Genomic DNA, 25,509 nt, shown 5'->3' with positions numbered 1-25,509 from the left:
CTTGATTACATATATTAATAGCAGTTTTTTTTGAGTTCACAATTTCCTCTGAGTTCCACCCTTATTACCAAGCATTTTGCCTATTAACCATCTCCTATTCAACGTGTGCTCACGGAATAATTGTGAAATTTTTGATGGCAAGTGAAAGCCACATGTGTTTTTCAGCGTCAAAGAAGTTTAAGTCTGCTGTTTAAACAGTGTGCACGAAAACGTCAGCTGTTACGATTATCAAACCGTTCAGTGGAGAGAAAACTTGCACAAAAATTTGGACGAGATAGATATAAATTATATATATATCATATAACGATATTTTAAATTTTCCATAAATGAAATTGATAATGCTACTCGGAATGAAAAGTGCTGCTGCAAAAGCTCGCTGAGAATCCTGGGCCAGCGGTGCTACAATGAGTCGGGAGTGCAATCAAACTGCAAACCACTAATCTTTTCATAAGCTAATGAGAGGTATCAAACGAAAACAATTATAAAAACTAAGCCAAATAATCAGTAAGAAGAATGAAAATAGCATTACCTCCTGCAAATTTTATTTACAAGCCCAGTATCTTTTACAAATTCCACTGAAATTCGAAAAAAGCCCGTAAATGTCAAGTTACTTCAAATCAGACTCTCCGTATTCTACGTTCTTGCTATATTGTATATAGCAACTTCGTCAGTCTTGATAATAACATAAATAATCCATCCACATTATCACTATATTCATGGTATTGAATTTGATCAAGACATGCACACACATATGAAGACCCTACAGTTTATCAGAGACTTAGAACAAATCAAATATCATCCATCATCGAAAACGAGCTTAAGTTGAATTTTCAGAAAATACCTTTAAAAATGATTTTTGAAATTATGCAAAACTTAAGCTTAAAAAGTGGCTGGATGAATAAATATTTAATGGATTTTTTTCCCTGGCTAGACCGCCACACTTATGAGATGAATAATGATATTTTACGTACGATTATACTTTTGTAATAGTTCATTGTTAACAGGATGATAAATTGCCGTGTTTTTACGAAAAGAAAGCTGATTCTTCTCGTAGTTCCCATACATAACCGCAAAGGCTGTGTAAATACACGCTAAGTTTTTCGATGTGTTACAGCTACAGCCCATAATTAGTCCAGCCTCATCAAAGTTAGAAAAGTAAAGAAATGCTGTTTCAATTTCAACACGAATTCAATTAGCACTGAATTTTTAAGCATCAGTCGAATTCCAAGGTTCAAAAATTTCATCCTCGAAGTTCAAATTAATTGCTCCTTCACCAGCATCAAACCGTTCAGCTGCAGCGTACATATCCTGGCGCAGCTGTTCCATCTGTTGCTCCTCGTGTAACTCAGCATCTGCCTGAGCGTAAGCAGCCTCAGCATTGACTCCCCACCTCCTCCCCACTATGTGATCCAGCAGGCGCTCCTCAGCCCACTCCTCACAATAAAAACCACTCAGCGATGTCTCCAGTCTTGTGAAGCGTTGCGCCACCAGATCCATTGGCTTAGACTTTCTCTTAGCTCTTAGCTTTTTCTTGTTATTCAGGGCCAGTAGGTCTTTATTAGTTTCTTCCTCGATGTCTTTCTTCTCCACCGGCTCCTCGGAGTCAATCATAACCTTGTTTGGCTGCATGCCGGTGAACTTCCTAAAGCGCCGGATCATAAAGTCGACAATCTCGTACTCGTTTTCTTGATCGTCGATGGACCCTTTCACTTCGGAGAACACGTCTAATACGATGGTCAAAAACATATTCATCAAAATGAATGTGCCAAAGACCATTATGGTGAAAAAGAATATGGGCCCAAGAATAGGAGCCGCTTCTTCGATAGCCCTGTAATCAAATGAGCCGAGTAAAATTCCCATCACAGTCTCGCAAGTAGAAACAAAGTTGTAAAAATCAGAAATGTCCTTGCCGAAAACCGCAAAAGCAAACAGCGAGTAAGAGAGGAAGAATACCAAGAAGACAACGGAAAATGCAGCCAAAGGACCGGCAGAGCCTCTTAAGGTTTGCGCTAGAATCGTAATACGACGGTTAAATCGTAGGAGCTTAATTCCTTTTATCCAAGCAGTGAACACCACCATGCTCACCATGTACATGAAAACTTCGTTCCAGGAAGCTACTCGGCCAAAACTGACGTATTTTCCTGGATTTTCTTCGAGGCTGGTAATTGCTTGGTTCACGAGCATCGTACGCGTGAAAAACATACCCACGCACGTGAACACCAATATGATCATTACAAATTCGATGTAGTTCCAGAACTCTTTGAAGTATCCCTTCCGAAGCCTGTACAGTTGCTTGAGCTCCTGATAAATGAACACAGCAAAGAAAAGGAGGATGAAAAACTCGCAAGCCACAAGAAATGATTCAAAACCACCTCCGAAGGTGAAAAGGCGAGCAATCTTCAGGTCAGTAAACAAGAACACTCCGTTGGTAGGGAGAAATTCTACAATTAGAGTCATAACGCAGAACAGATTTACTACAGGGTTATATGTGGCTATTTCTAAGATAACAGCGCGGGTTTGTGAATCAATCCATTTGTTTTCCTCCAGGGTCTGAATAATCTTCGTGGCGTTCTCTCTGGTGTATCCTAATTCTGCGACAAATCCTCCCCCACCATATGTCGACACGAATCCTAGGAGGATAAAAGAAGATTATGTAGAGATTATACAGGAAAGCAATAAATCTTAAATTTTATCCTATTTTGTTATCAGCGTTTAGAATGTGATTACGTAAAGAATAATGTCTCCAAAAATTAGAAGAAAAGAAAAAGAAAAACAAGAGTTCTTAATAGGAAGTGTCTCCTATAAAAACTGTACACATGTCTCACCCATCACAGGTAATGTGTCCAGTTCATCCGATGTGTTGAATTCCCACGCCTGGTAAGTGAATGGCGGAATGTACAAGGACTCGTTTTTGAGTGGCTCCCATCCAATATCAAATTGGCCTTTCTCCTCGGCAAAAAAACCATACCAGTCATTGCATTCGTCGATGAAAGGTGTGAAGTCTGATGCTACCTCACAGGAGTCTGTTGCAAAGAATAAATCGCGCTATTAGTCTAAAGGTCTCTTTCTTACTATGAGTCACTCAAACTAAAATGATAACTATACGATTTCGCTTTTGCTACCCTGTGAAAACGTTTTTTTGGTGAAATCCGAGTGAGACTTCTCATCAGTTGCCATACAGCCCTGCAGCGGGTGTAAATACGTGAGATTAACGCGCCCGTCCACTAACGCACTGAGGTGACCTTTTCTTGAAGACCAATCTACTCTTAAACGACGTGGACGACCTCTCCTTTTTTTTCACCACGATCTATTTGTTTTTTTTTTCAGGACGTGCATTAAGATTTTTCTTACTTTCCAATAACTTAACAACCTACAGTTTTTAACTCTGAGCTGTCTCAGTCTTGCCATTCCCACAATGTATGCTGTCAAATCTGCAGTGTAGCCAGGCTCCGTGTCATCTCCATTATACAATGCTGTGGTGTACAAGGCATTCATCAGTGTCGTCTTGGCATACTGATAGAAATTTTCTCGGCTTCCAATCTACATGGGATCAGTAAAAATGGAACATGTGGTTAGTACATACAATAAAGGCTTCATACTCATCCTCTGCAAAGAGGGCTACAGCTGATATCCTGTGCAACTGTGTTAGGTAACTGCACGGTTGTTATTTTTTACCACGACAGTCAGGTATGCAGGTATGACCATGTTTTATTAACCGTAGCCTTTTAAACTGTCGTGCCTATCGCTTGTATAAAGCGGAGACCTGGACGACATGCTTACCGCTGAGAAGCTCTTTTGGCCTCCATGAACTCCCTCTACGAACGAATTATACATTTCTTCCCTAAAGGCAAAGGAAGTAGGATCCCTGTGAGAATAGCTGACAATGCACAGGCAGGCCACGAAAAACACGTACAAAGCAACTTCCTTGATGATTGCATTCATTTTCATTTCTTTAAATCTGAAAAAAAAAAAAGAAAACGTATAATTCTGTTAAAAAGAAAGTTACCTCTCAGGAAAGTAAACGACCCATAACTATAAATAGATTTGTAAGAACGGCATTCGTCTCCATCGTTTTCAGGCCAAAAGTAATCAACGAAAAAAGAGAATTAGCTCTAAATCGCTTTCATTCAAATCCAACGACCCCTCGTTGGTTATTAGGGTCATGCTGATAAACTGATTCAAATGATTGAGTGGTTTTAAGTAAGTATACCTGAGTTGTCTGGCTTTCTCCAGTTTCGACTTGTCGGGTGGCTGTAAACGAATAAGCGTCTTTGGTTTCATTCTTCTGTCGCCGGATTCTGGAAAAAGGGAAAAGGGTTAAACGTTAGTTGGTAGTTTTGAGAGACGATACTTGAAATCATAGAGTGTGGTTCGTCACAATTTAACGTGAAAGAAAAAAGGGGAGAGGGGGCTCAGGGGAGACTTGCAGAATCTACAAGATGAGAAAGAAGCCGTGAACGGTTTGGTAAGGATACTGTGATCTTACTGACCTCTTGGACCGTCGTGCAGCCAGTCTTCGTCATCAAGCTTTTTCTTATCTCCTTCCTCTTCTTCCTCTTCCTCCGCAGGTTTCTTTATGATAACTGCAATTATAAGTGCGACTGCGAGGATTTTGATGGGCTGACTGATAAGGACATCTTGGAAAAACGAGATCAACATGGATGAGATCCATTGAGCAGATTTTTCTTTACCAAATTGTAGTCCATAGAGGACACAGAAAAAAGCTGTTGTAAAACACGTCAGAAAGCAGATAACCCAGCCAATGTAAAGAAACCAATAGGGCAACAACCTCTTCTTCTTCTTCTTTTTCTTCTTCTGCTTTTTCTCCATCTCTTCTTTTCGCTCCTGTTTAGAGATTCTAAAACTAATATCTTCTGATTCGACACCCTCAGCTAATAGAATCTCATCGTTTACAGTCAAATTCGTTTTGGAGCTAAAGTCCAAAAATGTTTCCTCTTTTTTCGAGTCCCTTTGAAGGATTTCGATAAAATCGTTTTTGTTGTTTTTATTGAAGTCGAAGAAGCAGAAGAACAGCTCTTGGAACCACCAACATGTTCTTTTACTGCGTCGCTCTCTGAGCTCTTCTTTCGTTGGCTTCGCTTCGACATTACGGAAGATTCCCACGATTAAGAGGTTAACAGGCACGACGATCAAGCTGCTCATAATACCAATCCCAATTTGAGCGGGACTAAAAGCCAGAGGTCCTATCTGTATGGTAGAGGCAGGATCACTTTCTCCTCCAACCTGGTAAAACATGGCGTTTGTGATCATAGAACAGTACAAAAGGGTTAAACAGCAGCTAATGCGCTGAAGTCGCGTGAAACGACTTTTCGCTGGCCGCATGAAGACGGAGAACCAGAGATGGCCGTCTGCGAGGTTTTTCTGTGTAGTAGAGTAAAACAGGTGGTTGAAACTTGTCATTTCATCGAGGCCTGCCACAGGAATAAGTCTGTCGACTGCACCGTCGCCTTCCTCAACAGCGAGCCAACTCTCGCAGATGAACAAGAATTTCTTGTCGTTGTTGAGATCGTGAACCACGACACGACTGACATACCATGAAGGTGAGCGACCTACCACCAAAAGGAAGGCATCAGAATCAAAAACGGATGTGGTTTGATTTATGACCTGTACTATACTTTGGAAACTCGATATAACACAACTTTTAAGACTTTTATAATGGAAAGAAAGTTGGGTTGCTGTATCGCCAGGTCTGTTTTCGGTTTTGTTGTGCATAATGCGTACGCTTTTAATCCATTGAACGGTAGAAACGAGATTGATTAACCATTCATTAGCAAGCTAAATTATTTCATTTGACATTTTATTGCTACATAGGATCATACTATCAGTTTTGGAACATCTTTAATTCCTATTTGAAAGTCGTCATATAACTCACGAAAAATCTCACCAAAAATAATTTACCTCCGTTATTGTGCCACAGGTGCAAGTAGTTCAGCTCACCAAAACTTTCTGGGAACGTTGCCAAGAATACGTCGACGCCACGTCGCTGAAACGTCTTACGTTTAGGATCTTTAAGCAGACGGGGCTCACTTTCACCTTCATCTCCGGAGAGAATAAAACTGACTTCGGCTGTAGTTCCTGCACGTTTTCCGAACCCCGTGTAAACTGTTATCTCGTAATGGTATTGGTCAAATGACTCGTTGTCCTCCAGAGGAGTTACTCCTGCCTGAAATTTCCAAATATAATTGCAATTAAAAAAAAGAGGAGTTCACAACTGACTGGTACTAAGGAATCGGGGAATCTTGTTTTGTCCTGTACGAGGGAGTAAATGGGCCCTATAATCCAACAGATGTTGCGCGTAGAGACTGCGCTGTTAGGCTGAAGGTGCATGAGAGAGGAAATAATTCTGGAGTTGAAGCGTGAGAAAGCACAAGGAGAGCTCTCTTTTTAGTGAAGTTTCAATGCAACTCCGGGTATAACCCCTCCAATCTATCATTTCTGCTCCTAATGTGTATTATACAAAATCTCTTTCGATTTTAAATTTTAAATAAATATATGTTATTTGCCGGCTGGGAGGTCCGTATGGTGAAAAACTGTGACCGAGGTCTTGAAAATACTGCCCGAGGCCGTAGGCCGAGGGCAGCATTTTCAAGACTGAGGTCACAGTTTTTCACCATACGGACCTCCCAGCCGGCAAATAACATATATTTATTGTTTTTAAACTTGACGAAATTCTTTCCGAAAGAACCCGAATGATTTATGGCTGTAAATACGGCAAGATCTTCCATAAACTGAACAATTTTTGAGTGAGTAAATGGTAGTTAAAATAAAGGTGATGCAAATTAAAGAGAGATGCCTCAGCAAAACATTTTCATTTCCGTAACGATAAAGGTGATTTAAAAGGCTTCCAAACAAACTTTGAAACATTATTTTTACAAGTATCTGTCACAATCTGACACCTGTCAATTAGAGAGCGCGCAAGAAAAAAAAAGCGTAGGAACATTTGAAAAACATCAGAACTAGTTTGGCAAGGTCTGTCACGACAATGTTTTCTTCAAAATCAGTCAATGATCTAACGGAAAGTATTATACACTCTCATCGACCATTCATTCACGTACGAAGATTTACCTCTGTTCATTAAGTAAACGGCGAGGAAAGTAATTGTGAGTAAATTCAATTTTTTTACTTTGAAGTTGTGAGAGTTTGCTCGTTTGTTTGCTGCAATGGCGTGTGTGACTCTAGTCTTTCCTTCACAAAAACTAAATTCGAACGGCACACTCCAACGAGACACAAGGGAATTTAATGCGGCCTTTTCTCAAAAAATTCCTTCAATTTCTGTTGTGCAATTTACGGTACAAATGTCTAAATTGAACGGAATTGGAAAGACTCACCGGGAGCGTATATTTGTTGTAGGACTTAAATTAAAACTTCGCTCGCTCTTTCACTACGAACAAATTGCTCGAGAAAATTCAGATATTAAATAAATGAAAGTTCCATCGTTCAGTTTAACTGTAACCAAATACTTCACGTTTCAACTTTCTGGGTACTTTTGGTGAACGATTAAAATTAATTGCAGACGGTTTTTAGGCCGCTTGTCAACCAACGTAATGACACTATTGTTTATTCAAATTCTTTCTGAAACCAATATTTTTCTGTCAACCAAAGTGATTTGATAGAGAGAAAAGGGAGGATTCATAAGTTATTTATCGGCTTGAGGTAGTGACCGATGTGTTTGCTTAAAAATACTGCCCAGCCGGAAAACGAGGTATATTTATGAAAATTGGCAACGAAAGTTGGGATGTACTCGGCGACTCACGAAAGCGTTACCGTGGCCCGTGGGCAGAGATAGGAAAATACTGACCGGGTAAAGAACCAATCAGATTGCAGGATTCGTTACCGTGCCCTCTAAAAAAACAATAACAATGTTTATCTTCCTCTCCTCCCTTTGTATTCTTTTTGTATTCACGCGCAGTGCGAGTGATTTCACAAATTAGCCAATCACGCCGAAGAACTCTTACATTGACATTAAAAACCCGACGGTGACATTTTTTGCGTACTTTTGTTGTTTGTTTCCACGGAGTTTAGTTTGTTTTTGCATGAGCATTCGTTCGCGCAAATTTGTTATCCCTTAGTTTGGAATTTTAAGAAGTTTTGGAGTTTGTTATTTTAGCCAAATGTTGTGGTTCATTTAACAAGTTTAATACATATTTTCTACAGAGTTTGGACTCTGTTTTTTTTTTTCGTAAATGGATTTTTTTACAGCTACTCTTCCTCTTAACCAGTTATTTAAGAGGATACATTACGTTACGGACAAATCGGCCTCAGTATGCAACACGGAAACCGTGTAATTGTTTCCAGCTCTTAAAGATCTTCCTCGAGTGGACTTGAAGACTGGCCTATGGTCTCCGAGTTATTAAACGTCATTCATACCCGTTCAACATCCTTTAAATCTTCTCTGCGTGCATAAATAGCCAATACCAGGTAAACCCCAAATATTCCACAAACAACTGCCAAAGCGATAGGATTCTCCGCCAGGTTAGCGTTGAACACCTTGTTGAAGTCGATCGGGTTTGGCGCCACGAACATGCTACCTAACAAGTAACATTAACAATAAGTCACTACAACGACCAATCGAGAATCCATTGACGTGAATACATCCATCACCTACAGGCAATCGATTGGTTAGTCTAAGTGCAGTTATGTCTCAAATAATGTGTTAAAAATGTTACTGGAGTCACTAAATATAGAACAGTGATGATAAAAAGTTTATAGGCAGACCTAAGGATGAATGTATTAGAAATAGGTTTTCCCGCGTTTATATGAGCTGTTAACTTTTGCGCTTTGCAGTATCAAACATGCTAAAATATTAAGTTCTCACGAGAAAGAATAAGTGAAACTCACTCGCAATATTCACTTTGTTCACACTTTTTCTGAATCGTCGTCGCTTTATAACCTTTTTAACAAGCTGTGCATCCCCACGTGATGCGGCTGCTGTCGGTGCCTCGGTTGTTGCTTCAACTTCTTCCTCAACCTCTTCCTCCTCGTCTTCTCCGGGTGTACATAAACAATGTGTGCTGTTAGCAATAGTCTTTGGTCCAACCTGGCGTTGGAAAGTTAAAATTTAAGCTAAGTATCATAAAGTATTGCAGTAATTGTGACATTTTGAATGAATTTTTTGCTGACTTCCTTTACACGTAGTCGCTGGAGTCAAGTTTATTTAAGTAGTTCTTCAGTGACTAGTCTGGCACTCGTCCTTTTTACCATTTTACCTTGTATACAAATCATGGTACTTAGAAAAATCATAAAGAGAAGCAAACTAGTTATCAAAGTTCATAAAAATCTTGATCAATGTTGGCGAAGAAGTACGCCATTAAGGCTCTTTTGGAACTCCTACAAAATGAATCAGTTAAACTAACAAAATATTTTCTAAAAATTGGACTGATCCAGCCTTTTCATAAAAAGAGGGCTTGCCTTGGTTTGTATGGCGTAGAACGAAGGGGAATATTATAACATTCTCAGGGAACGAGGCCAGTCCGTTGTAGTTGAGCTTTGATGAATTCATGAATTCTGTCGTTCATTTATTGGCACTTATTTCAACTCCTAATCGAAGAATAACACGATGATCACAGACCCTCCTGCGCCCCCCGTCCCAAAACAAAAATAAATCAAATATAGTTACCTTACAGCCTTTTGTTGTCCAAGTGTTTTTATCTTCATCAAACATTTTGCATGAAGGCAGATAGATTCGCATGGCATAGCTGGTGTTCGCGTCACTCAGCGCATCTTTGTTTATAGCTTTCACACCTAAATAAAACTGCTTGATTGTCACGTTAGCCAGCAGAGTTGCCATATCTGTACCATTATCGCTTTCGTTTTGTCCTCTAATGAGAAGAGGGTTGAGTAGCACATGCGGAATGACATACGTAAATGGGTGTGGCCGCTTCTTCATTTTCTTTGCTTCCGCCTGAGTCGGGAAAGTGTGCGCAAAATCGTAATGGTTTGCAGTTGGTTTTTTTTCGTACCTCACCGCCACCATAAATTTGATATCTGGGTGAAAGAATTTCATCTCTATGGCAACGGCGGCCTCTATACTTGAACGATTGAATTTATGAATACGCATTGGAGGGTCGTCGTCTGCATAGTGATTGAGCTCCATGGGTTTAACGGGGTTTATCTTGAGGTTTCGGGGAACGAACATTTCCAATTGTTGCCCTGCTAGATTCAGCGGCTTGCCGTTACCATCAGTGAGTGATAATCCAACTGTTTTGGAATTCAAATCGCTAGAACTGTTATCCCATGCAAACGGGTTCTTGTCCATCGCAGAAAGCTAAGTAGACAAATTAGGTTGAACACGGTTACGGGAAGGACAGACCTTACGTAAAAGCTTTGAAAGTACTCATCAAACCTGGATGCGTGTGACGCTTTAACATACATTTGAATCTGCAAACTTCTTTGAGAGGTAAACTATCCGATAAGCTCAACGGGACACTACAGCTTCGTCTCCCAACAGGGAATTTTGAGCTCAATCTCGAGACAATTCACACGATTCCTCTTTAAATGACGTTAGTTGAAGGCACACACACAAGAATAAAACAAGTCAATGGTTCAGCCGTTTGCCTGTTTTACCAAAGAATTCAAGAACAAAACAGCGCCAGTAACGTGTTGTTTCGACATCATAAATCAAATCTAGCCACGTTTACATTTCGGCTCGCTAAATAAGACGCACGGAGTGACTAAAAGATGATACATGAAAAGAATGACAGATTTTTTCATTAATTGATATACAGACCGTCGAGCCAATGGCGCTTGTAGCTCCATCTTCCACGGAGGCATTAGCTCCTCCAAAGATCGCCATAGGGTCGGGTAATTTGACTCCACCCATTCCCTCCCCTTCCTCGGCATCTTCGTCGTCATTCTCGCCACCGATGTCATCCAAAGTCTTCCTTCCAACAGACATATCCAAATTTGGCGATGATATCGACTTTGGTTTGTCTCCTGCAGCAAGCTGCTTCATAAGGGCACCACTAACTTTGTCTACCACGCCAAGAGCGTTTTTAGTATTGTTTCGACTTTTGCTCTATGGAAGTAATGATAAAATTGATAGATAAAACATTCTAACATTGCTCGGTCGTAATAATGAGTTCTAAGCTAAGTAGTTACGATAACCACACTCAGATTTTGATAGTAAAAATAATGATAATCATGTGGATAACGATAATAACACATACTGGATCTTCCGAAGACGTTCCATTAGCGGCTTTTTGATATGAGTCAATCGACGCTCCTACTACATTGCCAATAGCGGAACCCAGGCTTTTTGCTACATTTTCCACGTCACGTGCGCTGTCACTACTCGTTAGGAAGTCACCCATTTCTCCTAACGCATTCACTGTAGCGTTCTGTTAAAAAAGAAAAAAAACCGGTATGACGTGTTTGCTCAAATGTTGAAATGCCTTTGCATTTATTTCAAAGTTGGTCCGACGAATCCGGTATTCATCAACGGTGCGGAATTTCTGTCCCTTTTCCTGGCTGATTTTTTTTATCATTCATCCCTCGTGACTCCTCTTCAGTTAGTATAACCTAACGATAGTTCATCTCCGAGGACCATCTCTTTGCGTAAATTATTACTGTCGTTTACGGCTTTTGTATCTTACTGCGATGAAAACAAGACTGAAATAAAGTACACGAATTATTACAACACAAAGATGAACGTTGGTGTTTTTGTTTCGTTCTACAGCACTTAATTATGTCCAGTTCTTGTCCTTTGAACATCATTATTTCAAGATTGAAAAAGGAGCATTTAAATTAGCAGTATATCGCGGCTGTGCCATCCACAAGTTGTACCACAAGTAAACGGCACGACCCTCGTCGCGCACACGCGCCCCAATCCTCTTGGCGCTCCATCTCTCCCTTTTTTTTATTTTCATCTATTTCGCGTTCTGCGTATTGATATCTTACACTATTACATAGCATGATTACTAAATGAATAAAAATATTTAAATGCATCACTGCACTCGTTTACCTGAGCGTCCTCGTCCACCTCACCAGTCGCTGATGTCAGTGAGTTGAGAGCTTCTCCCTTCATGGCTACACCGTCAAAATCTTTGACAGGGAGCTGACTTAACTGACCAGCTACCTTGCCACGGAACTGAAAACCAATACACAGTCTAAAGTTCTTGCAGCTGTACTGAGATGAGGTCTCATGAGGCTCAATTGACAGCGTTTTCTCAGAGTAACTATTTCAACTGCAAGAGTATCAACTACAAAGATGGTCAAAATAGAAGGAAGAAATTGACTTTGATGCTTTCAGGTTGGATTCCACCCACCCCACCCCCAAAAAAGCAGTCTCTCGGTGGAAGGTGATCTTGAATTGAAACATTAATTTTCAATCGCATATCTCAGCGACTTTTAGAAGGTTGACGGAAGGGACGAGGCAAAAATGAGACGTGATATACGACAATTACATACCGCGGCCCTTTCTCCCGCACCATCGTCTCCTTCCTTGCCAGCTTTAGCGTTCAACACAGAGCTTGCCGCTCCTGCTAGTTGAACCGCTTTTTGGTCTCCTCCCTCGTCGCCAGCAGCGTCCTGCATGTCTCCGAACACTTGATCGTAATCCACAGAGACGGGTTCTAGAACCTGGAGAGATCGCAAGAGAAAGGGGTGAGGGGTTTCCTTCCACAACATGCTCAAAAGCTTCAGTGTTCATGTGGGTCAAACAAGCAAGACATTCTTATTGTTGTTCCCTCTATAACCGAATAATTGTGTGCCGCATAAACTGAAAGGGAAAAGTAACGTTCGTTAAAAATTTGAGGCTCTCGATACGTACCCGCACAGAAAACTGAGTTTCTGCGCTCAGTAAATAGGCGTCCATGACTTTCACTCTGACTTCTAGCGTGTAATTGTGTTCCGGTTTGCCAAGGGGAAATACCGATGTCATATTCTTCTCAAGACCCGCAGATAAAGGAATAATTTCTTCTCCATTCTTAAGCTCTGTAAAGCATGAAGAAGATTGACCGTTTGTGTTGAGTTAGAGTAATGTATACTCATTAAACCCCTTTCTTAAAGTTTTTCATCAGTAGGAGAAAAAGAGGAAGATGAGTGAGGTTTCATGTACTTAGGAGACTGACGATTACATCGTGCCTTGATCTGTGCTCGAACAAATCAAATAAGAAAGAGGTACATCTGAAACAGCAATTCCCCAGAGATGGCTCCGTTGGCCGGGTCGCTGGAAACTCCATTAAAAAATTGCAAGTAAAACTAAACTTGACCCTGGCTTAGTTACAAACAAAAACAACTCGTTGCCATAAAATTAGATCTTGACTAGTCATGGCTAATTAAATTTTGAACAATTCGGTCCATGGGGTCTCGCGTTAGAAGTTACGTGTTAGCAAAATATTTCTTACTTTCAACCGTTGCGCTGTCATTCTCGCCATGATCAATTCTTAAGTTGGATTGCTGGTTTTTTTTTTGTCATCATTCGCCGATACTGCTCTACTCGTACTCTGAAAGTTTTTCTCGACAATTCTCAGACTCACACTATCTCTGACCCTTTTAATCAGTCCTACCTATCAAATAAGAAAGAGGTACATCTGGATCCGACCATCCTTCGCATACGACATTAAACAGAGTTTCCAAAGCAAAGCCTTCAGACACAGGGACACTGCACGTGCCCCCTGATGGGGCAATGTTCATAGTCATCTCCTCTATTACATAACCTCCTGGATACCCTCCTGGTCTCCAGGCATTAAGTTGTAGTCTGTACGTGCGTCCGGGTATCAGATATCCAGCCTCGATAATCAAACTTGATGCGTCCAGTCCTGTGGCTTGGGTATAATCCGTCCAGTCCGTTTTCTCCTCCCAGGCACTCTCGTCATCTTTCTTTGCTTCTTCGAGCAGCAGGGAGAGTTTCCACTGATACCCAAGGCGGTCACTAAGCCCGCAGTCGATGCACCGACTCTCCATGATCAGTCGTTTGAAAGGGTTTTTCTTTGCAAGCACATTGAACACATACCTGGAGAGCAAACATGAATACGTTATATTTGCATGCGAGTTTGATGCATTCATCAAAAAAGGGTCAATATAACTGTTGACAAAAGTTTCATTAAGTCAAATGAGACTGAAAGGTTTACCCGGTACAATGACCTATTCCTTGTCTCGTCGGATGATTACGGCGGTACACGAGAAATCTCGTTCTTTTGCCGATTGGACATGTTCTTAGTGAAAAAAATTCATTGGCTTTACTACCCTTTTTCCTTTTGATTGCAACAATTGTCTTCTTTTTGTTTTTGAAAAAGAAAATTGAGAGACTAACAGATAAACATCTAAGTGAATCGAAAACAAGAACAAACGCAAATTCGTCCTCCTTAGAGATATGACTTTTCTCACATTGGAAGATATACTATTTTCAATCGCATCTAGGAAATTGTTTCAGAGTAGGAAAGATTGTGGTGCTTTTTTTCCAAACCAAGTTTAGTAATGGACTCTCCACTGCTACGAGTGAAATAAAATAAGGTAAAACGAAATTAGCCGACATTAGCAGCTTAAACTAAGATTTGAACTCACTCTATCACCATGGTCGGCGGTTGTCCTTGTAGAACTTCGACCCTTTGGTCGTAGTGGCTCCTGCGTGTATCCTTCTTCACTATTACTCTGAAATCATACATAGTGTTTTGATAGAAGTCTCCCGTGAACACTGAAGCTATTTCATTATCGCCACCAAAAACGTATGTCCCATTTTCCCAACATCCACCATTTTCACCTGGCAACGAAGTGGTTGCCGGGAACTCTTCATTTACCTTCTTACACATCCAAGTGTACTCGATGCCATTCTTGTCATCTGGAAAATCTGGGTCATTAGAGTCAGACGCATCCAAAATTAAGGGTAATTGATAGCCAACGGAACGCTTGAAACTACCTGAAATACATAGAAAGAATCCTATTTACATGCATATGATCATGCGTGCAGTTGAATTTTAACTAACATCCCTTTTGTTACATTACAGCCGTACACTTTGCAACTCAGTCAACCTACTAGTGACTTTACATTCCTATTTCTTTTAATTCCATCGGTACATTTAATTAGTGGCCCTGGGGGCTGCGGTTCCCCTCCTGAGGAACATAATTTCCTCATTTTCAAAATCGCCGTTTGAATGGCATCACGTAAGGCTTCAGGCTAAAATGCACCATGAATGTCTTGTCAAAGCTGTTTTTTTATTTTCCTTTTTCTAACCTCTTTTTCTGAATTCTCTGATTCCAACCAAGTTCTCTAAGGCTGCCCTTACAGTTCGACGGTATATTTAACAAATTACTCAAATGAAGCTGTTTTTTGATGAGTTTGTATGAAAGACCGCCATACCCCCCACAAAAATAGCTTATCTCATCGTTCTCCCCGAATTTTATTCAGGACATATTTGCTTCTTAAGGCGCTAAAGATAGAAATGAAGAGAGAGCTACAAAAACTTGAATGGCCACGAGATGTATAAACTTGAAATTAAGGTACGAGCTGTTTTTTCTCCTCATACCTCTTATTACTGCGGTCATTTCAGAACGCTTTACTTCAATCCATACACTGTCTGTGCCGGAGAATTCCGACAAGTCCCGATCCTTTCCGATAAAACTGACTGTGAGCTTAAACTTGATATAACCGAACGGAAGCCTCCTTTCTTTTATGAGCAAATCTGCCAACCGCAAAGCGTTCACCGTAACGGGAGTTTTAAGAATACGCACAAGGTCCACAGACAAATCCGGAATTGGAATGCTTTCGTTATTTGGGTCGTCATAGGTTACGAGGAAGACATCCCAAGTAAAGACAGTACTGGCGGCCACAGGACACCTAGAGGAAACTTCGTGCATTAAGGTAAGCATTTGAGACTTTTGAATCTTATCTGGCGGATCTTTGAAATCTTCTCCAACAATTTTCACTGTAGGTATATTGCATGGACTGGTAGTAATATTCACAAGAGCGCTTGCAACTTTCTTTGAGACAGTGTTGTAAGCTGAAAGCTTTACAGGGTACGACCCCATGTCATCGTATTCATGAATAAGCTCAACTTTAGTCTGGTTGGAATTCAACTCAAGAAATTTGTTATTAAGGGGTAGTAATGAAGGTCTGCAGCGTGGCTCACCCATGAACGTTACGTGCGAATCCTGAAAATCCAAAGTCAGACATGTGTCTGTTCCAGGCTCCTCGATATAAATGGTGAAATACGTTGGGTCGCCGTAATACGTCGGAAAACTAGCGTTCATCGATATCTTTTCGACCGCTTTCTCTGTAACAATGTCTTTGATGGCATGCATTGTAGCTAAAATATTATCTACAGTCACTCCAGCTGTGTAAATCCCAGAACGGTTGTACACATGTGTTGTGTATGGTTCCAAAGTGACATTTAGTGGCGATCCATCCCCGAAGTCCCATGTATAACGTACATCTTTGGCTTGCATCGTGACGTTGAAAAACACAGTTTCCGTGGAACGGAAAAAGTTTTTCAACTCTCCGAAGCCTTCCGTTCGTACTCCTTCTTCAATTCGCATCACACTGATACTGACATCTCTGATCTCTTGTACATCGATATCCGCTGTTAGAACGAGACTGCTAACATTGTTGGAAATGTTTACCGATGCTGTAAAGATCCCCTCCCATCTATACGTGTGCCTCTTTACAAACAGCTGTGAAGCTGAAATTATAAAAGGCGCACTCTGTGTGAGACCGGATCCATCCGCAAAATTCCAAACACTGACCGCATCAGTCGGAGGCGTCACATTGGCTACTAAACTCAGGCTGAATATGGCTATACCGGGGTTTAGCCTTATAGGGCTGTTTGTCGAGAGAGAAAGGCTTGCTACTGGATTCTCAACGACTAAAGCTTCGGCTAAGTCCACAAAAACAGGCGACAAAGAGTTTGAAATTGTAACCCTCACGGGAAATGTACCTTGTCTAGCAAATGCATGATAGCTGGATAAAAGTTTGTTTTGGTCCGCCAAAGTACGGTAGATTGTGTCTGTGCTACCATCGCTATAGTCCCAAACGTATGTTATCCGGGAACCCTCCTTAACTCCGATGTTAATAGCAACGCTTTCATGCACTCGGATGAACCTTTTCTGGCTTGTTACCGTCACGCCTTTAATAGGAATGTCCACATCGTGAATGTCTGTGACTTCCGCTTCTCCCAGACGATTATGACACTTTAAAGAGATGTTGTAAGAGCCAATCGCTGGATAATAATGGAAAAGAGGCTTGTTGAGGTGTGTGTAGTCGATCCCAAGCGTGTCGCCGTCTCCAAAGTAAATAGTGCAGAAAAAAACTGTTCCCGTTGCCATGTGAACTGTGATCCCTGAGTCGTTCTTAAAAACGGCAGGATCAGCACTTAAGGTGAGTCCTGTGATGTTTTCAATATTCTGGACCACGACCGTTGCGTTGAGAAGTCGCTTGACCGAATTGACAGCATTATAACATGTGATCTCTACCTTGTAAACTCCAACCTCGTTATAGACATGGCTCGTGCTGTAATCGTTACTTACTCTCGGTGGTGTCCCATCCTTGAAATCGAACGAACACCTAACGTTGGTACCATTGCGCACGACACGGTTAACACTGACTGTATCGCCCACAGCAAAGTAAACATTCTGCGTGACATGAGCAGCAGGAAGACTGAATTCCACCTCTGAAACTGGGATTTCAATAACCGCCTGGGAAATTATGGAAATATTCGGACCAACCAGGTTGAAAGCAAAAACAGAGACTGTATAGTTTCCTACAGCGGAATACAGATGAGTAGTGGAGCAGTTGCGACTTTCATCCAATGTAGTGGCTTTTTCATATCGGGGACTGCCATCTCCAAAGTCCACCACGTAAGTTATATTAGTACCTTCGGCTGCTTCCCACTTGATTTCACTCGGCAAGCCAAGTGCCTTAGCTTCGATTGGATTCGAAAATCTGAAACCTTTTATGAAATCGAAGGCAGCGATAACTGAATGTAAAACTATTTTGTTCACAGAGTTTGCAACAGTGAGTTTTATGTAGAAAGTCCCAGACGAAGTATACCTGTGAGTTGTTGAGTTTAACTGTGTGCGCACAATGCTTCCATCTCCAAAGTCCCATATGTGAGTGACGTTGGAACCAGAATGCCAAGGAACATCAAACACAACTGATTCGTGAGTGTTCACGATGCTTCGATGGCTCATCGTGACGTCCTCGCCCACAGGAATATCCACTGCCACTAGTACAGTTTGCGTGACGTTCGAGATCAAGTGTTTAACACCGGTGGATTTGTATAAATGCCGTATGACAAAGTGCGCGGCATGAACATAGTGCGCTGCCACGATATAGTGCCTGTGATGCATGCTGGGATTGCTGGACCTAAGCAGGTTGTCCCCTATCTGTGGGTTGGTGTGGTACTCGAATTCGAAAGCTGCTCCGTCAGCTGGATTAATCTCTCTAAATGCGAGATCCCCGCCGGCGGAAATCCAACCAAGAACATCTCCTTGTCTCACGGAGGGCTGCTCGTTCGTCGGTAAAGTCTTAATATGATGACCCACGGTTTCAATAGTAATCAGGTTCTCAGATATGAGCTCATAATCCGCCCTGGGTACGTTGGTCTGATGCGGCACTAGTGGAGCACATGTTTTTCTTGTCTCTGTGATATTTGCTATGCAGCGCCTTCTGAAGATGCAGAAAATCTCAGAAGGTTGGCACTTGTTCTTGGTGGAAGGATTACAAGTTTCACCGTCCAGCACACACGACTTGTTGGACAGACAATACTTTTCGCCAGCGTTGCAGCGAGGACGGAATATCTACGGATATAATTCATAATTTGAATTAACTCGTCACATGTTAGTTATCTCAAGCTGGGGAGAAAATTAACAATACTTACCTGTAATCTTACGTTTCCTATCTTTGCTCCTTCAAACTCGAATTCAGTGACTGTGCCATCATGTCGGAACTCATAAGCTGGTGATACGATCGTCCCTTGAGGGCTTGGCAAGATTGAATGAAATGTGTCATTATTGCGAGGAATTTCTGGCCCAGCGTTGTAATAACGAGAACCTAGTAAAAAAGGTGACTAGGTAAAACAGTGCTCAGTACATAGGAGTAGAGCGATCTATGTATTGTGGGAGGAAAAAGACAAATAAACTACCAGTCCATTCCTACAGACCTGTTTCGTGGTTGCCCACTCATCAGGGGATTTAAACATTCTGCGTGACATGAGCAGCAGGAAGACTGAATTCCACCTCTGAAACTAGGATTTCAATAACCACTCGGGAAATTATGGATTTAAAATCCCCTGATGAGTGGGCAACCACGAAACAGGTCTGTAGGGATGAACTGGTAGTTTAATTATCTTTTTCCTCCCACAATATATATATATATGTGTGTGTGTGTGTATATATACATATATATATATATATATAGATATATATAGAGTCACAGAGAATCGATGCGTCCTCTTTGATTCTTTCACTTACATATACTCAGCTCTGCTACCACAGCATTGAGCACTTTATGCCAAGGTAGACTCTACCCCCACATTTACACATTTATATATATATATATATATATATATATATATATATATATATTGGCATGTGTTAGTGAAATGGGGGTTAAACAGCAATTGGAACAGAAGTTCTGTTTCTTTCCCCTGTCACACCTCCATTTGTTTTTCTTTTTATTTATCTATCTATCTATCTGTATATATATATATTTGTAAATTTGAATTAACTGAATTATTGTGTCAATATTATTATTTCCATCGTAATGCATTTTTAGGACAAATTAGCTAAATAAAGTGAAATGAATAAACTGTGCATTTTGCCGTTTTTAAAAGTTGGAAGAAGTAGTGACTTCCTGTCGTTTCAATTCATAAAACATTTTATCGGCGAAAACAAGTCTAGAAATCTTCCACCGCAATATCGACAAGTGGAAAATCGATTAAAAAAACTTTTAAATTGGATACGAGATTGATATGGCCAACTCAGTGTTACGTGCTTCGTGGCTGTTTATCATCTTTTATCCAACACGTCCTCATCGGATAACTATGAATTTAACACAGATGATGAGAAAATGGTACGAATAAACATAGCAATAAGCTATGAATTACGTTTTGTTTCAACTGGCTTAAGTGGTTAAAGGTACTCACTCAAAGATATGAACTCATAGCTTCCATCACCAAAGAAGAAAGTGTTGTTGATTCGTGAGCCCCGGATGAGTGAACCATTGCATTCTATCCAGGATCCCAAGGGAACCGAGTGTGGGCAGAGCAGTTCTATGTGCCCCATTGGATCATCGATGTCATACATCTAGCAAAAGGAAATATTCATGTGAAACTCGGTGTTAAAATCTATATTTCAACTGACGTGAAACAAGTATTACTTGTTCGAGTGTGCCTTCCAAATTTTCGAAATGCATCATTACAGGCAAATCGAACGAAAACTTCAATAATTTAAAAATCATTTGAGCTACGCCCCTCTGTTGTCTGTGTTATGAGTGAGAGAAACTGCGGTTGGTCCAGATAGCACACCCCACCCTCTCAAAAAAGATGTTCGGCCAGAACCAATCTTATGTTGGTCACCGCGTTTTCGTGCTCATGTGTCAACTTTTAATGCTAAATGGCCTCTTTGTGTATTTTCATGCTGATACACTTATACCCCATTCACACCAAAGCTTATACATGTTTGCTGTTTCGCTATTTTGCTGTTTGCCATTTTGTTAAACATGGTTGAATATTTTTTTCTTCATGGCAGCTGCTTAAACCGTTTTTTGCTGCCTTAAATTAAGCACATTTGAAATAAAAAGTTAGTGACTACTTGAAACCGATAGAAAATTAAGTTTTTTAATTCTCTGTTTCTGATTTTCATTCAGTTAAACCTGGTTTAACTACACGTGTTTTGCTGGTGTGCATGAGGTATTAATTAATGTTACCTGTGAAACAGTTATTGATCCCGTAACAGGATTGGTTGCTGTCATGGAAACAATGTATGATCCTGGCTGGTCGTAGATATGACGAACTTGAGGCACGTTCGATGGCTCTAACGATTTCGAACCATCACCGAGGTCGAAAGAGAATGTAACGTTCATTCCATTGGTCAAATTCCCGGATATTGTGACTGGTTTCAGCACTGGCAAATGACGTGTGTTCATAAGACTCAAACCCAGTATCCTCTCAGATGCCGAGTATATGCTGTTTCTTAATCGACCACCGCATCTGAGGGAGGTGAGGAATAACAAAACCGTTGTATGTACCATTTTACCTTAAATTAAATTCATCAGGTAAGCTGAAATCCTGTATAGAGGCAGACACTAGCAAATTTCCCAAAATTAACCGAAAAAAACTGTATTGAGCGTTCAGCTTGATGAGAGATCTATAAAGTCTACAAATATTCCGATTATTCGGTCACAACTTACAATCCCCTTTAATCAATTTCACCTCACTTAAATACACTTCAAAACATAAATATTTATAGTTAACATACAGTCAATTAGTCGTTCTGAACGCATTCTTAAAGATACGACGCTACAACATCAGAGTTGCAATTCTGATTATTTTAAATTTAAAACTACATTCTTTACGTTTAGCAGATGTGGTATATCTACCCGATACTGAAAAATTGGAAATATTGCTGAATACTCACTCTACTCTGTATTAAAAAATTAACAACTAGCTTTATTGTGCAATCTATCAAAGCGAAACTAGCAGAAGATTTTGTCTGGCTTCCAGTCTACAGGTTTTCCTCTCATAATGTGTCACAAGATATATTGTTCGATGAGAACTTTGGATTGACCCTAACCTTAAGCATGCTTTTCTGTTTCTCCCCAGTTAATTCTTATCTTTCATGCCTTACCTAAGCCATTCTTGTGCTTCGTTAGTCCAGCTCTCAGAACCAGGACACTTCATATCACATTCAGAATCATTAACTGCCTCGACTGGTAATGAGTTTGCGCAGAGACAGATATCTCCCTCCTCTAGGGCAGCATAATGGTATTTCCTACCGCACTGCCGCAGGCAATGCAGTGGACTAATATCTTGCATATCATAATCTCCCGGACTGGAGATAAACAAACGTTCCTCTTCGTTGATGGCAAAACAACCCTTGTACTCTGAATGAAGAGGAAAACGTCATATTATGATCTAACAAAATCACTCTCTTTGAGTATACTACCAGCCAAATAAGAGGCAGACCACCATAACTAATCTCAGGTTACTCTCAACATTTCTTGAATTTCACGGGCTGACGGTTCACGGCAACTGATTCAAACTCCTGGCATACAGATGTAAGTTAGAGTGAAATGTCTCTCCTAAGAGCACGATGTAACGACCCCATTCTAACTTGGCCGCAATCTAGGTAACTAACCAGGGTGTAGCACAATGGAAAAACGCCACTAGAGTTGAGACGTTAAACCAGTGAGGAAATCAACGAAGCTGTCATGTACTGAAAACGGGGAATTTAAGCTCGACTTCGTTTGAAGATAATATGTACGTAATCCCTTTTTTCAACCATGTCAATAAAATGCTTCATCTTCATCGAAACATAAGATCACATATCGTGCACCAACAGTTCACAGAACTCTACTGCACAGAGCGCTTATTCAGTTACCTTAATACAATTATTTCTTTTTGTTTTTGCTTGCGCTTTACACTTGTCTACCTTTATTTTGTTTTTTCTCTTGTATCTGGCAATTTTAATTTTGAGCTGTTAGAAAGAAAATGACTATGAATGAACTGAAAAATGTTTATTTTAGAGAGAATACGATAAATTTTTAAAAAGCCGGTCTCTATGTTCTCAACTACCGAATTTTCCAGTAATTTCTGCGCCAAAGGAAAAATAACCGACCGTCAGTCATATGCATTGTTTTTTTTTGAAGAAGAATTAAACACATCTTCAAAAAAGTAGGCTGTTGTAAATCTAAGCTGGTTTATAATACTATCGGTCAGATCTGTACCTCGACTTGGAAAGCTTTTATAAATGTGCTCATGAAAAAGTGTGATAATTTTGTGATAATGCTTCTTTTGGTGTAAGCAAATGTTGGCAGTTGTGCCAAAGAAATCAATAATTTACAGAGCACAGTAATAGGCTATCAGCAATTTTACCTTAATTATTTAACATATCTTCCCTAACGACCCACTGGTTGATAAATTTTTCATGATTCAAAAATTTCCAAAATTTTCCTCTCTTGAAACCAAACTGTGTAACTAATGCTCTAAAATCTATTTAATTAATGATTATTTATAGAGAAGGTACACTGAATTTTGGTTTAAATTTACGTCCTCGTGCACAATTTGACATTCTTACAAACCTCAGTTTCGCTTAACGAAAAACGAAACAGAAAAACTTTTCTTTTTTCGACGTTTGATGGTCAAATTTACAGTGGTCTCCTTTCCTTAAAATATTGATATTTTGTTCACTGGGGACTTAATATTTGATATCAATTTTTAGAATGAAACTCTATCTGTGTGATTGAAGTTTCGTGTATTGGTAGGAAGGCATTCACTTCAGGAGGAGAAACCCATTTATCGTTAACAGTTAAGTAGTAGAATTGTCGCCACGAGCTTAAGTTTTAGTCAAGACTATTTTTTTTTCCTTTTAGACCGTTTAGCAATTATATCTGTTCGTATTTTGAGAGGACAAAAAAAAGAAAATAAACTAAAGTATACATTACCTTCGGGTCGTACTTGCTTTCTTAGAGTCGAAACTCGAACCTATGAAGGTGAGAGAAGAAGATTTAGTGACAGAATTAATGAACCTTCACAGACAATTCAAACAAGAAACATGGCATGTGACATCAGGTGAAAAATTTACTTCTTACAGTAAAAAATGCTAAAAGAATGAAACATCCCACGTAGATATAATTCATTTCTTCAGATTCTTGCGGCAAAGAGTGCCTTGTCTATAGCTCAGTTAGGAAAGACGAAATACCCGCGAACTACTCAACCTTCTTCAGCTTGAGTGCTTATCACGGAAAAGTTGCCAATTTCACAAAATCCGCAAACTCATTAGGTTTTGATTGGTGAAGTTAAGAAAAATGATCGTTCATTATTAACAACTGATTAGCTCTTATCAGGCCAATCAGGATTTTATGTTCAACTAATTAGCGACTGTTTATTGCGCGCTCCTGACATTGCAATGAACCACATAAAAATTTCTTTTTGTTCATTAAACTTAGATTTTGTGAAAAAATCGTCATGTTCTGACGACTACTCAAAGAAAATCTGTCTGAGTGGGGGTATCTAAACTAAGTGATCTCCAGTTACGTCTCGCTGATTCATGAATAAAAAGTGTCAAACAAACACTTTTAAGACTGTGAAAAAAAAAATTGAAGAGATAAAATTTTTATTACTCCGCGGGGTGTCTGAGCCATCTCCTATTCACAATAAAAATTTTGCAAAAGTATTTTATAGAAAAGAAATAAAGCTTCGTAGACAGTCTATTGTGCAATTGCCATATGCGGTTTTTGAAATGACATATTTTGCTTATAGAAATTAGCTAAAACAACTGGAAATAGGATTCTTTTAAGAGAAAATTAATTAGTGGTCCATTTTAGGGGCAACCAGTATTCAACTCTTACCAAATATTATTCAGTTTAAGATCAAGAAAAAGGCGCCGTGTTTTCACTTCCAGAATGAAAATTTGATCACTGTCTCACTGTGAACCTGTCCTATTTGCTTCCGATCAGAAGCAGGAAAAAATAATAGTAAATGTGGCACTATTTAAACAAGGTTCAATCATGAAATCACATATTATCCAGATTATTCCGTTGGAGGCTTGTATGTAGCGTGCCATCAATACCGGCCTTTCAGAAGCCAATCAAAAAATTTCTATAGGAACTGAAATAATAAGGATGAAATTAGATAGCATAACTTTGAAAGAAGTGTCACAGAAACAAGGAGTTTTTGGTTGTTCAGACTTAGTTAAAGGTTTCAAGGATTTCTGCAATAGTGAAAGACGTGGTTGGCGAGAAGGGGAGGGTTCTGAGTTCATTCGTCTTGTCAATCTTTTGTCAATTTTCAGGCCGTACAGGCCTGAATTTTTTTCACGCCTTATTTTCACTACTGCCTAAGTAGTGCACATCACTGCGAGGATCACTTTCATTCACCTTTTCATCATTGTATAGTACTAGATTCGTGCGTAGTTGGTAGGAAGGTTGTTATCACCTGGTGGGTCATTCGTACTTGACAGGATCTTATCCGTTTACAGTAGAGCATTTTTACGAACTTCGTGCGGATACTGGCTTTTCTCTTTCTACTTATATTCCTCTTTCGTTCTCGACAACTAAGACTAAATTTAGTGTCTCACTAAATTTGACAACCGAACTAAGACTGATTATCAGTACTTCCATCAAGGATTGTTCCGAAGGGAAAATTATTCATTTCTTTTAAATCATTTTTTAAATAATAATAATTTTAATTTACAAAACACAATTAGCACACACACTACTTAAAATGCAGGTCTCGTTGCAATACTCTACTTACAGAACAATACTTATTTTAGTTACAATAAGGATTACTTAAGCTGGCAATACCATACTAAATACATTCTTTACAGAAAAAAAAATTC

The 25,509-nt window shown here is 39.9% G+C and overlaps 1 protein-coding gene across 1 annotated transcript; it reads right to left on the bottom strand.

Annotated features, from left to right (window-relative positions):
- Positions 1–520: 520 nt before the first annotated feature.
- Positions 521–23,930, bottom strand: LOC113686015 (polycystin family receptor for egg jelly). The gene is made up of 24 exons (XM_089189508.1): positions 23,762–23,930; positions 23,615–23,654; positions 21,799–22,054; positions 20,879–21,161; positions 20,097–20,256; positions 18,831–19,003; positions 15,483–18,750; positions 14,524–14,875; positions 13,527–13,972; positions 12,788–12,951; positions 12,427–12,597; positions 11,981–12,106; positions 11,187–11,357; positions 10,748–11,035; positions 9,638–10,285; positions 8,860–9,058; positions 8,389–8,549; positions 5,920–6,184; positions 4,491–5,570; positions 4,211–4,298; positions 3,781–3,958; positions 3,375–3,540; positions 2,826–3,023; positions 521–2,630 (listed from the first exon to the last, which is right to left on the bottom strand). The coding sequence occupies exons 1-24, from the start codon at positions 23,807–23,809 to the stop codon at positions 1,207–1,209; spliced, it is 10,353 nt and encodes a 3,450-aa protein (XP_089045634.1). The 5' UTR covers positions 23,810–23,930; the 3' UTR covers positions 521–1,206.
- Between the last annotated feature and the right edge of the window lie 1,579 nt (positions 23,931–25,509).

This window comes from Pocillopora damicornis, chromosome 12 (genome assembly GCF_964200805.1).
Source record: "Pocillopora damicornis chromosome 12, jaPocDami1.2, whole genome shotgun sequence".
Taxonomy (NCBI): Eukaryota; Metazoa; Cnidaria; class Anthozoa; order Scleractinia; family Pocilloporidae; genus Pocillopora; species Pocillopora damicornis.
This window is presented reverse-complemented; position numbering and strand designations above follow the sequence as displayed.